Source organism: Phasianus colchicus, chromosome 22, assembly GCF_987193195.1.
Source record: "Phasianus colchicus chromosome 22, bPhaCol1.hap1.1, whole genome shotgun sequence".
In the NCBI taxonomy this organism is placed as follows: domain Eukaryota; kingdom Metazoa; phylum Chordata; class Aves; order Galliformes; family Phasianidae; genus Phasianus; species Phasianus colchicus.
The window spans coordinates 4,852,799-4,866,628 of NC_143457.1; the positions used below are offsets into that span (position 1 = coordinate 4,852,799).

The 13,830-nt window shown below is 52.5% G+C and overlaps 1 protein-coding gene across 1 annotated transcript in view; it reads left to right on the forward strand.

The window, feature by feature from the left end:
• Positions 1 to 626: 626 nt before the first annotated feature.
• LOC116242713 (tyrosine-protein phosphatase non-receptor type 11-like) overlaps positions 627 to 13,830 on the forward strand; it is a 28,013-nt gene continuing 14,809 nt past the window's right edge. Inside the window, exon 1 of the mRNA XM_031613658.2 lies at positions 627 to 729. Within this exon, the coding sequence (XP_031469518.1) occupies positions 716 to 729 (14 nt within the window). The 5' untranslated portion in view covers positions 627 to 715. The remainder of the gene's footprint in view (positions 730 to 13,830) is intronic.

The window sequence follows — 13,830 nt, forward strand, 5'->3', positions numbered from 1 at the left end:
GGTATTCCCCGAATAGACACGGAATTCGCTGAGTCTTATTATAGTTATAAAAGTGCTATTTTTGCCACCGTGAGCGGGCTGGGTTTGGGAGGAGGGGGGGGGGAGGGGGGGAAGCGGGAGGGGACAGCTGGCTTTGTTTCCTCACCCTGCATTCATGGGAGGTGCCAGATTCAGAGCATTCGTTCGGGTTGGTCGCTGCCTTTTGTGAGAAGCGATGCCAATTATTTGACACGAGCTCCTCAAAGACCCCAAACTGACGCATCGGATGGCAAAACGGGCACAAACCCTACGGCACACCCGGGTCAGCCCTGCCGAAAATTCGGATGTTGTGGTTTGTGCATCACCACGGACGCGGGGTGGGAGGGGGAGAAGAGATCCCTGGGTGGGAGGGGGAGGGGGGTGAAGGGGATGGGGATGAGGATGGGGAGCAGCTCAGTGCTGGCACTCGGCGGTGTGAAGTTTGGCCAGCAGCTCTTCATCTTGATGGCTTCAGCCCCAAATCAGCGCGGAGTTGAGATCGCTGCCCATAGAGGGAAACACGTGGGGAGTGGTCAGAATAGGGGGCGTGGTCAAAGGGGGCGTGGTCAACTGGGGGCGTGGTTTTAAGGGGGCGGGGCCAGCGCGATGTCACTGGGAGGGGTTTCCCCCCTTGCGGGGCTCCCCGCCCGCCGGGTGCGGTGGCAGCGCGGCAGTCGGTGCGGAGCCGTGCGGAGCCATGACCTCCCGCAGGTAAGGGCTGACGGCTGCCCCCGCCTCTCCTTTTCCCCTTCCTCCCCCCTCGTTGCCGGGCGTGCTGCCGGGTGTTGGGAGTGAGGCTTTGCCCGATGCCCCCGTATGAAGTGTTTTCTCTCTTTTTCCTGCCCCTGTCCCGCGTGCCGTTGCCTTGTAGCGCGTGGTGCTGTGGGATGGTGGGAGCAAACTTACTAACTTGCTTTTTTGGGGGGGTGGGAGTTTGCAGTGAGGCACTTGGAGCATCCGGCACGGTGCTGGCTCTTCTGTTTCATAGCTTTGCTCTCTTTTCTGCGGTGGCAGCAGGAGCCCATACAGCACGAGGGCATCAGTCCCCGGTTCCTCCTTCCCTAATCTGCCTTCGGGAAGGGCACCCGCCCACCCGATGCATGGTCTCCTCTACTGCCCCTTTGCCATAGGAGCTGAGAGCAGCAGGACGTGGTTCCCTATAGCTGCCGTCTGGCCGGTCCTTCTCCTTAGCTCTTATGGCACAGGGTGACCTGCAGGGGCCGATTCTGCTGTCAGAAGTCAATCGTGGTTTGGAAAATCCCGGGATGGGAGTGGAGCTGATGGGCACCTCGCAGTGAGAGTCGGTTACAGGCAGGGTGTGCTCGTTTGGGGATGGGATGTGGGCAGGGGTCTCTGGAGCATCTGTTAACCACAGGTCCTCCTCAGACACATTTATACAGTGCTGTGATTCAGGGTCTTGGCTGATTTATGGGATTTTTGGGTCTCTCTGCCATCCAGCTCTGGATGCAACAGGTGCTGAGTGGTGTTTTGTGAGCATCCCTGCTCTGTCAAGAGCTTGGAGCTGTGTGGAGCAGCTCTGTTGCCATCATCTGTTGCCCCTGTTCCTCCCACCCACATGCTGAATGTGTTGCCCCTGGGCCTGCAGCACTGCTCAGGTTCTTTCTCACATAGTGTACCAGCCCTAGTGGGATGGAATCATTCTCATTTTGCATTTGGACAATACCCTTCTCCCTCTAGTTGAACCCAGGTGCACCCTCTGAGCTCCTACCTGTGCTGCTGGGCAGTTGGGAGCGGTTCCTGGAAAGGAATGCTCACTACAAGGCCCAGCCAAAGTGCTGGCATCAATTCTTTGTGCATGTCAGCATTGCACCTCCATCCTTTCCTCCAGGCTCACATGGGATCCCTTGGAATTAAGGGCGTTTTGGCATTTGTAGGCTGATGGATGGTGTGGAGCTGCTGTGAGCCTGTGTGCCCCATTTGCTGTGACTGTCCCATCCTTACGGCCTTCTTAGGGCCTTGCATCAGTGTTGGTGAGTGAGTGAGTGAGGGAGAACCAAGCCCTGCTGCAGCAGTGCCATCACCAATGCAGCATCTGGAACATGGGCTGGATGGCAGCTGGTGCGTGCCTTGCCCTCGTCTGCAGGGCCAGGTTTCCTGAGATGCTGGAAGGAAGGAAAAGTCTGGAGGAAATGAGGAAATGTCACTTTCTGGCATCTTCTTCCAAAGTAGGCTTTGCCCTGGGTCTGCAGTGGAACCCATGCTGTAAGCTGTGGAGGTCCCTGCTCCTCAGTCCTGATGCTGTGGTTCCAGCGTTGTACATCAGCTGCATCCCGAAACTCTGTCTACACCAGCCTCCCTCATCTGCTGCCATTATTACAGTGAGAAAACACATGCTTCCTGCCCCCGCTGCAAATGTCAATATTAAGCTGAAGTATTTGCAAGAGCTGCTTACTTTGGCCTTTGAGTACAGGAGGGAGGTGGTGATTCCTGGTGCAGGAAGCACAAACATTCTGATTCCCATCCCTTTTTCAGCAAGGGAATAAGAACGGTTAATAGCCCAGCTCAGAGAAGCAGAGCTGCCATTGCCAAGGAGAGGGCTTTGGATCAGGCCCTGGGTGATTTTCCAGCATCCCATGGCTTCCCCAGGGCAGCAAGCTGTTCTTGTTACAGTCCCAAGACAAACGTGGTGCTCTCAGCCCTGAAACACGTTCCTGGGATGCAGCTGTATCTCCTGTGGGCTGCCAAGCAGAATTCCTCGCCGTCTGCAATGGGGAAGCCAGTGTTCCAGCTCCTGCAGGCTCAGGGTGAGCTTCCTCTGCGGTTCTGGAGCTGCTCACAGCTCCTTCCAATGAGGTTCGAATTACTGGGCTCCTAGGAGGTGTTTCTTCCCAGGGATGGGATGAATGGCAGCTTTGTGCTCCAGGAGCTGCTGGGTGTTCCAGGTGTGCACACGAGTGGCTCTGCGAGCACCGCTTCAGTCCTTTCCCTGCAGTCATTATGGGGTTGTCCCATTGCTTTGGCAGCACCTTGGGCAGAAGCAGAGCTTGGGCACCTCTGCCCCATGGGATGCACTGGGAGGGATGAGCACAGCTCCCATAACCCTGTGCTGTGCTTCAGGAAGCATGCGTAGGACGGGGCCTAATCAGATGATGGGGCTGCTGTGCTTGCAGGCTTCCTGCACAGGGTTGAGGGGAAGGAGGAAATTCTTCACATTAACCCAAGCTGGAAAGCAGGAACTGTGCCTTTCCTGTATATGTGTTCTGTTCGTGCAAATAGCTCCTGCTGCTGTTGTATCCATAGTGCTTTCCAAAGGTCTCCATTGCTCGCAGTGGGTGTAGCTTGGGGAGGTGTGTGCTTCAGCATCTCCTCCTCAGCTGGTGCTGCACACGTGTCCCCATGTGCAGGTGCTGCTCCAGCTGCTGCTAGGGTGCGACTCTGAGTTTGGGATCTGGTGGAGGAGGTTTTCTGCATCCACTTGCAGATGTTCCCATGCACCTGCTGCATCTTTGAGGTACTGCTGGGATGGGATGGGCTCGGTGCCTCCATCCTGGAGCAGAATGTCCCCTGGTGCAGCAGCGTGCATGCACAGGGCAAACTGCAGCAGTGATCCCTGCTGTCCCTCTGCAGGAGCTGGGGCAGCTCAGCAAGGAGCGATTCTGCTTATCTCAGTGGTGGAAGCAGCAGTGGGGGAGGAAGAGGTGAGCTGAGCTTTGTGCTGGGCTGGAGCTCGCTGTGACTGCCCTGATTGCATTATCAGGCAGAGAGCCCATGTCATGGCAAGTGTCTGCCCGAGGCTTCCTGCACACCAGCTGGCTGCGTGCTGCTTGGCCTCTGCTCTTCATCTTCCCCAGTGAAATGCAAGCTGATCCGCAGGCTGCTGGCTGGCCTGGGAGAGAAAAAAGGCACCAAGCGATAGGGAGAGATGCACACAGCCTGGTGCACACCTCCTGCACAGCCTGAGCAGGACCAGAGCTGCTGCCATCACCGTGCCCATGCTGCCCATGGGGTTTCCTTTCAATGCTGCAAGCTGCAGCCCTCGCCTGCAGTGCCACAGTGTTGGGGTTTTCTGTTTGTTTTTGTTTTTTTTTCCTTCCTCTCTGCAAAACAATGGGTTTGAAAGTTCCCTTTTTGGTCAGCTGGAGGTTCCAGTTGGCTATCGAGAGAACTGCTGCTCCCTCCATCTCTGGGCTGAGGGCTGGTGGAGGTGGTTGGTTCCCTTTCTATGCAGGGTGACATGGCTTTGGTCCCTGCTCATATCCCCCTTCTTCTCCTCCTGGCCCTGAGCTGATGAAGACCAAGCAGATCGAGCCCCTTCATGCCTCTGAGCCACATCCTTTGTACATAAGGGAGATTCCAAGGCTGGTTTTGGCCTTGGTTTGTTTATTAATTTATTTACTTCTGTGGTTTTTTGTTTGGTTTTCTTGGAAGTGGGGGTGTTTTTTGTTGTTGTTGTTGTTGTTCTCCCCCATCCTTCCTCCCACCCTCCTGAACTATTTCCATCGGTCTCCTCTCTAAGAAGTGTAACGAGCCCCGCCACTGATTAAATTCTAAATATAGCCCTGGTATTTTTTCTCCCTCCAATTCTTCATGATGTATCAAGGTAAAAAATAGCCTTGGCGACTCTTCAAAGGGGACGTGGGCCTGTTATGGGCTATATTTTCATCTTGACACCCTGCCCAGGTCCAAAATAGACCTCCTCGTTTTTAATTAGCTCGCCAGGTTATATAATCCTGAAAGCTGAGGATTTCTGGGCTCAGCAGAAGCACGCGTGATGTCGTGGTGGGGATGGAGCAGCCTTGGTGCCAAGTGGGGAAGCCAGGATGAGGCCATCACCTGGTTCTTCTTCCCTAGGCTCTGCTCTTGCCTTTCTTCCTCACTGCCTTGACTTTTTTTTTGGTACCTGGGGAGGAACTTGTTGAGTGAGAACTCCTTGGACATCTGGGTTGCCTTGGAGGTTGAACAGAGCCATGTAGATGTGGCACTGAAGGATGCTGTCAGTGGGCATAGTTGGGTGTGTTGGTCTTGGTGGGGATCTGAGAGGTCTTTTTCAATTATAATGATCCAAACAAGGAGCCTTTTCTCACTCCTGGCTGTATGGAGCATGTTGGTTTTCCCACAGTTTGGGTCTGGATGCTTAAGCTTAGGAAAGCATCACCTTCCTCCCATCATGCAGTGGGTGCTGGACCCCAAACACGCAGCACAAAGAGGCAGCACATCACAAAGCTTCTGAAAACCTTCTAACCACCAGATGGAGCAAAGGACCTTAGAACAACTTGGCCAACACTTTGCCCAGGGTGTGCTGTTGGGCCACCACTTCTGTGCAGTCCCTGTGCCTCACATTGTCTTGCTTCCTTCCCCCAACCTCCTCCTGCAGGGCAGAGCGTGGGGTTTGTCCTGGTGTGGTTTGGTGAGAGGGGGCTGCAAGCATGCATTCACCATCAGCCCACTCCTCACCCATTGGCCATTGGGCGCCCAACAGATTGCAGTTTTCCAGCTCTGTGGTGTGTTTTCAGTTGGAGCTTTCTCCAACTTGTGCTGCACCAGCAATGGGGTTTGAGCTGCACCTGTAGCTCAGCCAGGAGTTTCAGTCGTGCTCCCATGGGGGTTGGGGCCAGAGCTTGTTGCTCTTGCAGCAGTGGAAACTTTCGGTGTTGTCGCCTCGATATTCAAAGCTAATAGAAACTGACACGCGTTGAGAATCACAATTAGTGAGGAAGTCACAACTTTGAAGCATTCAGGTTGGAAATCAGCAGGTTTCAGTGTCCCCCCTGAAGAAAGGAAGAAGAGGGATGTGGTACATCTACGATTCGAAGAGGCTTCTCCAAATCTTAGACCTCCAGTTTGGTTGATGTTCCTAACCACCTTCAGGGATGGTCCTGGGGGAAGGGAAGCACAGCTCTAAGGAGGGCTGATACAACCTCCTGTCGCCCCCTTTTTTTGCTGTATCATCACAGCTTTTATCTCCAGCATCTCTGGTTCTCACCCATGCTGCTGTCCGCCCACCTGCAGCACTGAGCACGGTGCACGAGTGCAAGAAGGGAGGTGGTGGTTCTTATAAAGCACAGAAGTGCTGGTAGCAACCAAAGGAAAGCCCTGTACTGGAGATGGAGGTGCCCTGGGTTGTTAGCCAACAGTTCAGCCCTTCCCTAGCAGCGTGGCTGGATTTCCAACATTGCCTTCAGCCATGGAGTGATGCCTCCATGATTCCCTGGTCTGGGTGCCTCGTGTTGGCCGTCACAACAGATGGGGCCAGGACTGAGCTGCTTTAAAGGGAAGGCAGTTCTCCACACTGAGCCTGCCGCTGATCTTTAATCTCCTCTGTGCCTCAGCTGCTCTGCTGGCACATTAAGGGCTAGCCACAAAGCAACCATAATTGTGTTGAGTGTCTGCGGGATAATGGACTAAATACTCCGGATTGCAGCAGCAGCCGCATTCCCAGCCATTTAATGCCTTGATTGATGTGTGTGCAGCTTTGTGCCAGCCCACAGCCTTCTGAGGTTTCGTTCCTCCTGCTGTAGGAAGCTGCTGGTGCAGGGATGCAATGGCCAGCTGTCCAGCTGCAGGGCTGTTGTGGTCCTGGGTTTGCTGGGATTGGGCTTGTGCTCTTCTTCCTGCAGTCGTTGGGGAGAATTAGGCTCTGCTCTGCACCACCCTCAGGAAGTGCCTGTTTCTCTCTATGGATAAGGATGCAGGACTCCAGCTGGTGTGCAGGGATGGGGTTTCCATGTTCTTCCAGCTGTCCAAGAGTTGGGTTGGGTTGTGCTCCTCGTGGAGGCTCAGCCACATTTGGTTCCAAGCAGGATGTGTTGCTTGGTGAGGGAGCAGGGCAGAAATGGGGCTCACCAGCACTGTGAATCCCACTTTCGATTGCAGAGCCGACTTGGGGATGACTGCTTAAGCATACATTAGAAAACCCCAAAAGCAAAAGATGCTTTGGAGCACTTGAAAACCTCGCCCTTCCCAAAAGCACCGCTGCTTCAGCCCTCACTCAGCTCTGGAGCAGAAGTCTGGAGGAGGAAGACTTAATGGGGAGCAAGGTTTGGATGCAGGAGCCCCACGGCATGTAACGTTGCCATGAGCCAGATGGCTTCTCTGTCCCTGGCAGCACACACTGCGCCGTGCTTACCTTGCTGGTCCCCTTCTTTACACCCAGCTCACAGCTGCTGGGGCTGTGCCGATAAGAGGATGAGATGACTTCCTTTTCTTCTCTCCACCCCCTTCTCCCGTCCACAATAACTGTGCTTTTTGGTACAGAACCAGCTGTTCACCTCCCCGCTCGGAGCGTCCCATGCTCCAGCACTTTGGGTAGGGATGTTCCTACTGGGCACCACGCTGCCTGCCGTGTCCTAGAGCAAGCTCCCACCTCCTGTATCCTACAGACCTTGCTGCCTTCGAGCTCTCCTGTGGTTTCCGTGGACTAACGAACCTCTCTGCACACCCAGGAGCAGTGATGGTGAGGTAGGATGTCTGCTCTGCCTTTGACAAAGGGGAGAAGGCACGGAGACCAAGAAAGGTTCTGTTGCTGCGACGGGATGTGAGTTACAAAGGTGTGGGTGCTGCTGGAGTGGGAATAGTGATTAACAGTGCTTATTAGCAGTATTTCTGCAGAAGTGTAACATTCTCCAGTGGAAATTACCCCTCACCTGCCTCTGCAGTGACGACGGTGGCTTTCTCCTTGCACCAGGAAACACTGTGTTGGCAGTTTCATTAATGTGATTATTAAAGTGGCGGTGCTGAGCACAGCCCAGGAGGGGTTATCCCTGCTGGGAAACAGAATGTTATTTATGGCTTGTTATTAGATCTGTATCTTGCATTACTTTGTTAGCAATACTGCATTAATGGCTGCTTATCTCTCCGTTTGCTGGAGCAGAGCATGCTTTGCTTTGCTGATAACGAGCATCCCAAGGCCTTTCTGCTCACTCTCCTTCCAACGTTGCTCCATCCCGTCTTATAGGAGTGATGCTTTCTCCTTCCCTTGCCTCTGCCCTCAATGTGGGATGGTAGCACAGACCTAACCAACAGCTCTGCTGCTCCAGGAGGAAGCCCATTGCTCAGACAGCAGCTGGGCTGCTTTCATTCCTGCCTGCTGCGACGTATTTATTTGTAATGCCCCAGCAGTCTGGCAGGTGGGCTGCAGTGTAATTTTAGCTTGTTTAATGAGAACAAAAACATCTGCAATAGACAGCAGAAAACTCTCACGAACTCTTGGAGACCAATAGGCAGTGCCTGGCCGTGGTTAAACCGTGCAGTTTTTGGTGGTCTCAACAGCAGAATGCACACTGAGGCTGTTTCAACCATAAGTTCAGTTTGGAGAGTTAATTCAGAAAGCGTGGAAATCGCAGCTGAGAATAATACCTTCCCACACCTTTGGGACTGATGGATTCAAAGGAGCTCCAGGCACTCGCTACACCTTTTTTAATTAAGGGAACATGGGTGTAAGTCCTCTGGGCAAGTTGGAAGAGCCCCAGCTTCCTGCAGGGAGCAGAGCTGGGTGTGGGAATGCGTGCTGGCCAGATGGAGCCAGGTCTGCCTCTCCCACAATGGAAATGGGGAAGAGGCACAATTTGTACCATTTTTTTTCCCAGCAGTTTCGGTCCCGTGTTGTGATTCCTGTCTTCCTGTGTGGATCCCATAAGGGGTTTTTCTGCTTTCTTTAAAGGCAAACCCAAACTATCTCAGTGTCCTCGGGGCGTTGGGCCCTCATCCCACGGTGAGATCAGTGGGATGCTGGGAAGGGGGTGGCAAGATGGGAAGATGCTTGATGCACACTAATTATCCCCCATATCCCCCTGCTTTGACCTGATGCTCGCTGTGCAGCAAATATCCCTGAGCTCAAGCAGTGCGTGCACTCAGGTCTGTGCAAGCTGCTGTGCTCAGGGTCAGAGCTGCTCGCTGCAATGAGGCGAGGAGAAGGCAGCAGGTGCTGGTGTCTCTCACATCCCCTGTGCAGCCATGCAGTGCCAAGGCAACCCTGCTTCTGGCTGTAGGGGAAGGCCCTGTCACGGGCTCATGCACTCTCACCCTGCAGAGCAAAACCTCATCTTCATCTGCAGAGGATGTATTGTTGTGCCACGGGTCTTAATTTTGTCCGTGGTTTCCTCTCCTGGTCGCTGTCAGCCTTTATCTGCAGGGTACCAGGCTGGATGCTGAAGGATGTTTTCCATGTGTGGGAGGGGCTGTGCTGCTCCATGTCCCATCCTCTGCTTGGGTCAAAGGGAAGAATTTGAGCGTGGCTCTTCCTTTTCATTCTCAGCCCCCATAGCAATGCTGTCACACTTTGCTTCTAGGAGCAGAGCGAGGCCTTTGGTCCATAAGGGTCACCCAGTGATGAAAATTGCATCCGTCACAAAAGGAGGGTCTGCATTTGCAGGCTTTTCTGCTCCTTTTTTAATTTCTCTTCTGGCTTTTCTTCTGGAAACTGCTATTTCTGAGCTTCTGAGCTGAGCAACAGCCTTGGATTTCCCCCAGGGAGTGAACAGGTGACCACATAATTGCATTTGGACCCTTCTCATCTTTGAAGATAGCATTTAAAAAGAGCACAAAGCGCTGGATGGACGTCAGCAGCCCACACTGCCCTGCATCCTCTCCCACATTCTCCTTTCCAGACATCACATCATGAGCTCTTGATGCAGGGTTCACCCTCTGGGACCTTCCTGTGACATCTGTGATGTCTCTGTGTCCTGGTGTTGGGCAGATTCAAGGAGCTGCTGGGTTGCTTCAGGCACCTAACCAACCCAACCAACTTGAAACTCTTTGTTGAGAGGCTGTTGCAGCTGGTGAGTGTGTTGCTGCTTTTAGGAGGTGGGATGGATGGATCAGAAGGAGAAAGAATGGGATGTTGTGCGTGGGGTTTGGGGGGAGGGGGGGGGGGATGAGGATGTGCCAACAGCAAGCATGGACTGGAATAATGGAGACTGAATAATGCAGATAAAGGGATTGAATCAGACGGAGTAGATGAGCACAGACTCCTGCATGTGTCAGAGAGATAGGACAGATGTGGATTTATATTAATTAACACTTAATGAGGCTCCAGCGCCAGTCAATGTCTTTGCCTGAAACCACTCTGCCCTGTGCTCTGTCTTGTGATGACGTCTATGGAAACCATTGCCAGGCTTTTGTTGCAGTGCCCAGCACAGTGCTCTGAGTTCATTGCTGGGCTGCTGCACAGGGGCAGGATGAGACCTCCTGTGAGCTGAAGGTGGTCAGAGCAATCAGCACCCCATCCTTCTGGTGGCAAAGCCATTTGTGCCCATTGCTGAGCCCCTGCTGGGTTGCTTTGCCTCTTCTCTCCCCTTCTGGCACAGCGTCTGCGTTGTTCTGCTGGGGTTTTCTCTGGGGAAGTCCCTGTGTGTGCACACTCTCACTGACTGTATGCCTTGAAATTGAATGGAAAAAAGAAAAAGCAACAAAATGCTGAACAAAAGCCAAGCCATTGGTGGAAAGCTGGCCTTTCTCAAGGAGGTTTTAGCTGGAGATGTGCATCTTCAGCCTGGCTGCCTGCTACGTGCTGGGGTTGCTGGTGGTTGGTGATCTGCTCCTTCTGAAATACTGCTTGACTTCTGCTTTGCAGCAGAAGGGTGTTTGTCTTCTTCCAAAGCAGCACGTCTTATCCTCTTGCCTGCTTTGTGGTTTGCTTTTTTGGTCATTCAACCATTCACCAGCTATGGTGCAAGGAGCTGGGTATCCATGCCAAAGCCATGGCAGGGTTTATCTTGCTTATCCAATTAACCAAAGGTCCTGCTGTTGGTGCTGAAGGGTTCATTAGGAACCTCATTAATATCCCATGAAGAAGTGTGCTTGCTTCTGTGCTTCTCCATCCCAGGTCTACTGGAGGCTTTCTTTGGGATGGCATTCAATCCTGTTGGCAAAGGGGCATGGAAGAGCTCAAGAGTGCCCTGTCCTGCCCACGTGAGTGGTGAAATTTGGCAAAGTTTGTGTTTGTACTCACTCAGAGAGTAAGATTAGGTGTTGGGAATGGGTGAACCCAACCATTCTATGATTCTCACCTGAGCTTGACAGCAAGCAGGTTCCTATAGAAGTGACTGTTGCAGCCCAGAGAACGCAAGGCAGGTTGTGTGCCTTCCGTGGGAATGGTTATGCTGATTTTTAGAGTGTAATAAGTTTTTGGGAGCTGTTTCTCAGTTGTTAACAGAAGTCCTGGGGGATATTAGATGTTGGGCACGGTCACGGCGAGCTGTCATGGTGCTAATTGCTTTAGGAAAATGAAAATATTTACCTGTATGCAGAGCTGAGGAGGTTTGCAGGGTATGTTTGTTTAGAACATTCCCTTGGGGCTCTGCCTGCTCTAATGACTCTTCTGATGGGATTTGCGTCGAACCAGGCTAGAGACAACAAAGGATGCTGCTGTGGGTTTGAGATGCTGTACGTGCAGGCGTGCCTGTGTAGAACAGCTTTCAATGAAGATGTAAACACTAATGATTTCAGCATGGAAGCATCATGGAAACAAAAGCAGTTTTTACTGTAGAGTTAACGCACAGCTCGCTTATTTCTCTTCTGTAAGAAGCCTCTGTTTATATGCTTGGCTGCTGAGAGCAGAGTGAACCCTGCCCTGGATGTGGGCTGGGAGGTGGGTGGCTTTGGCAGGTGCCCAGGGTTGGTGGCCTTTGTCCCTTTGTCCCCCTTTTCCATCTCCTTGAAGCGAGCAGTGCTCACCGCACACCGTGTGTGGAGGCGTTGTCTCTTGAGCCAGATTAGCTCTGATCCTCTCCAAGCCTGACCAAGGCATGTTACCATCAAAACACTCCACTTTCTCCTACTCGCAGTGGCATAACTGCCCTTCGGACCCAATGAACACTGCAGACAGGAGGTGCTTTCCCTGGGGATGCCCCAAAATGAGTGCAGTGGAAGAGCACATCCCAGCTCTACAGCAGTGGCTTTAATGTGGTGAGCAGTGCTGGGGCAGAGCTGTGTCCCTCAGGTCCCTCAGGCATTTCCAATGGCCCATCTGCTGATGGAGCAGGATGCTGGCACCCAGCATCCCTACTGCCACGTTTCATTTTTATCCCAAGGCACGAGGATGCATTTCCAGCAGAAAAAGCATGGGAGTGAGCATGAAAACAATGGCATGATTTTAATAATGATTATTATTTTTTTTTTCCCTCTCTCCTAGGCTAGAGATCTAGTCTGCATTCTCTTTATTTGCTTTCCTCCTACAAATACTGCAGACCTCCCTATAAACAGCTGTGAGCAGGCAGTGCTGCTCCTCCAGGCGTGGTTTGTGGGAGGCAGTTTGCAGGCTGTGATGCCCTCGTGCAGTGAGGGATGTGTGGGTGGGTGCTTTCTTCTCCCCTGCTGTGTTGTGGGCTGGTTCTGCTTACCAACAAACGTACTTCAGTAAAAGCCTAGCGTGAAAAACAGCTCTGAAGATGCTTTGTGCAAGCACAACTTGTTCCAGGTCGGACTGAAGTCGGTTGTGTTGATGAAGATCCTCCAGCTGTGATGGCTGTGACCTCCCTTGTAGTCCAAGCCTAATGTGGTGAGGTTTGTTTTAGTGTAGGAATCCATGGGAGAGGTGCAAACTTCTGTTTGCAAAGGGCTTTTTCTCCTTCCCTCCCCCCCTCCCCCCCCCCCCTTCTTATTTCACTATTTCACTTCTGAGTTTGGCAGTTGCCTGCCTGCTTTCTCCTGCTTGTGAGGGCTGTGGAGGTTTCCTCCCCAGCTCGTTGTTTGTGCTTTTTGCAAGCAAAATAACAAGCAGCCTGTGTGTGCTTGTGTGAATTGGTTCGTGTCCAAGCAGTGGGAGTGATGAGGGAAAAGGCACTTAGAGTTTGGCTTTCTGTTGGGTGGCACAAACAGAGCAGCAGAGTTGATGCACCCTGTAGGGTTGATGTGATCCTGTAGGCTTTTTCCCTGCCTCTCATTGGGCTGTGCTGTCCCACTCCTTGTTGTCTGCGGGGGAAATCCTGCTTATTCCCATGCAGTGTTTTGCAGAGAAAAAGATGCTGGGTGGGGTTGGTGCAAGTTGATTGAGCAGCTCTGCTCAAAGCAGCTGCGAGGGAGAAGGAAAAGTGCTGTGGGTCGCTTCCCTCTCTTCCCATCCACCCAACCATCTATTTGCAGAGACACGGGACGCACAGCCCGCTGCTCCTGGTCCCCAAGATGTTGTCTTTGTTTTCTCCTGCTGCGTTCTGAGCTGTTTTCATTGCCATTAGGCATTCAGAACAAACCACGATGCGTGGCCCTTGGCAGCTTCGCCTTGTCCCTGAGCTCCATTAAGCTCCATTAGAGGCTCGGTCCTCGTGCCAGGAGGAGTTCTGCAGGATGCTAAGTGCTGGCCCTGCACAGGGTGGGTTTATAAAAGGGTGTCGCTGGTGATGTCAGGAATACGAGGCTTGGAAACGTTGGGATTCCTGTTTACCATTTGTTTGCGTGGCCCTTTCCTAATAGAGCCGCCTTCCTGCAGAACTTTAAACAAAACTGTTTGGGTTGTGGTGTGAGGGAGGAAATCTCAAATTGTGGAGGAGATTGTGACATTTCTTGACCTTTTCAGTGTGTATCTCTGAGACAAACACGCTCCAGTGTTTGTAGATTCGGTCTTTGGTTGTGTTTCCCAAGGCAGGCTCTCAGCAAGATGCTGGCTTGCACAGTTTCGTGCCGTGATGTCTGCTGGTGCATGAGCTAAAATGGGAGAGCATTTTCCGTGGTTCTCACTTGGGGTGCACTTTGTGTGATGCGTGAGATTACTCAAAAGAAGCTGGCATTTAGAAAGTGGATTTTCGGTGGCTGCTGAAATGTTGAGCCATAGAAGTGGTGTCACAAGGGAAATCGTTAGCCTGCTATGCATATTTAGCGCATGTTAAAGCCTGGAGAAACACCAGTTCTTGTGATTTC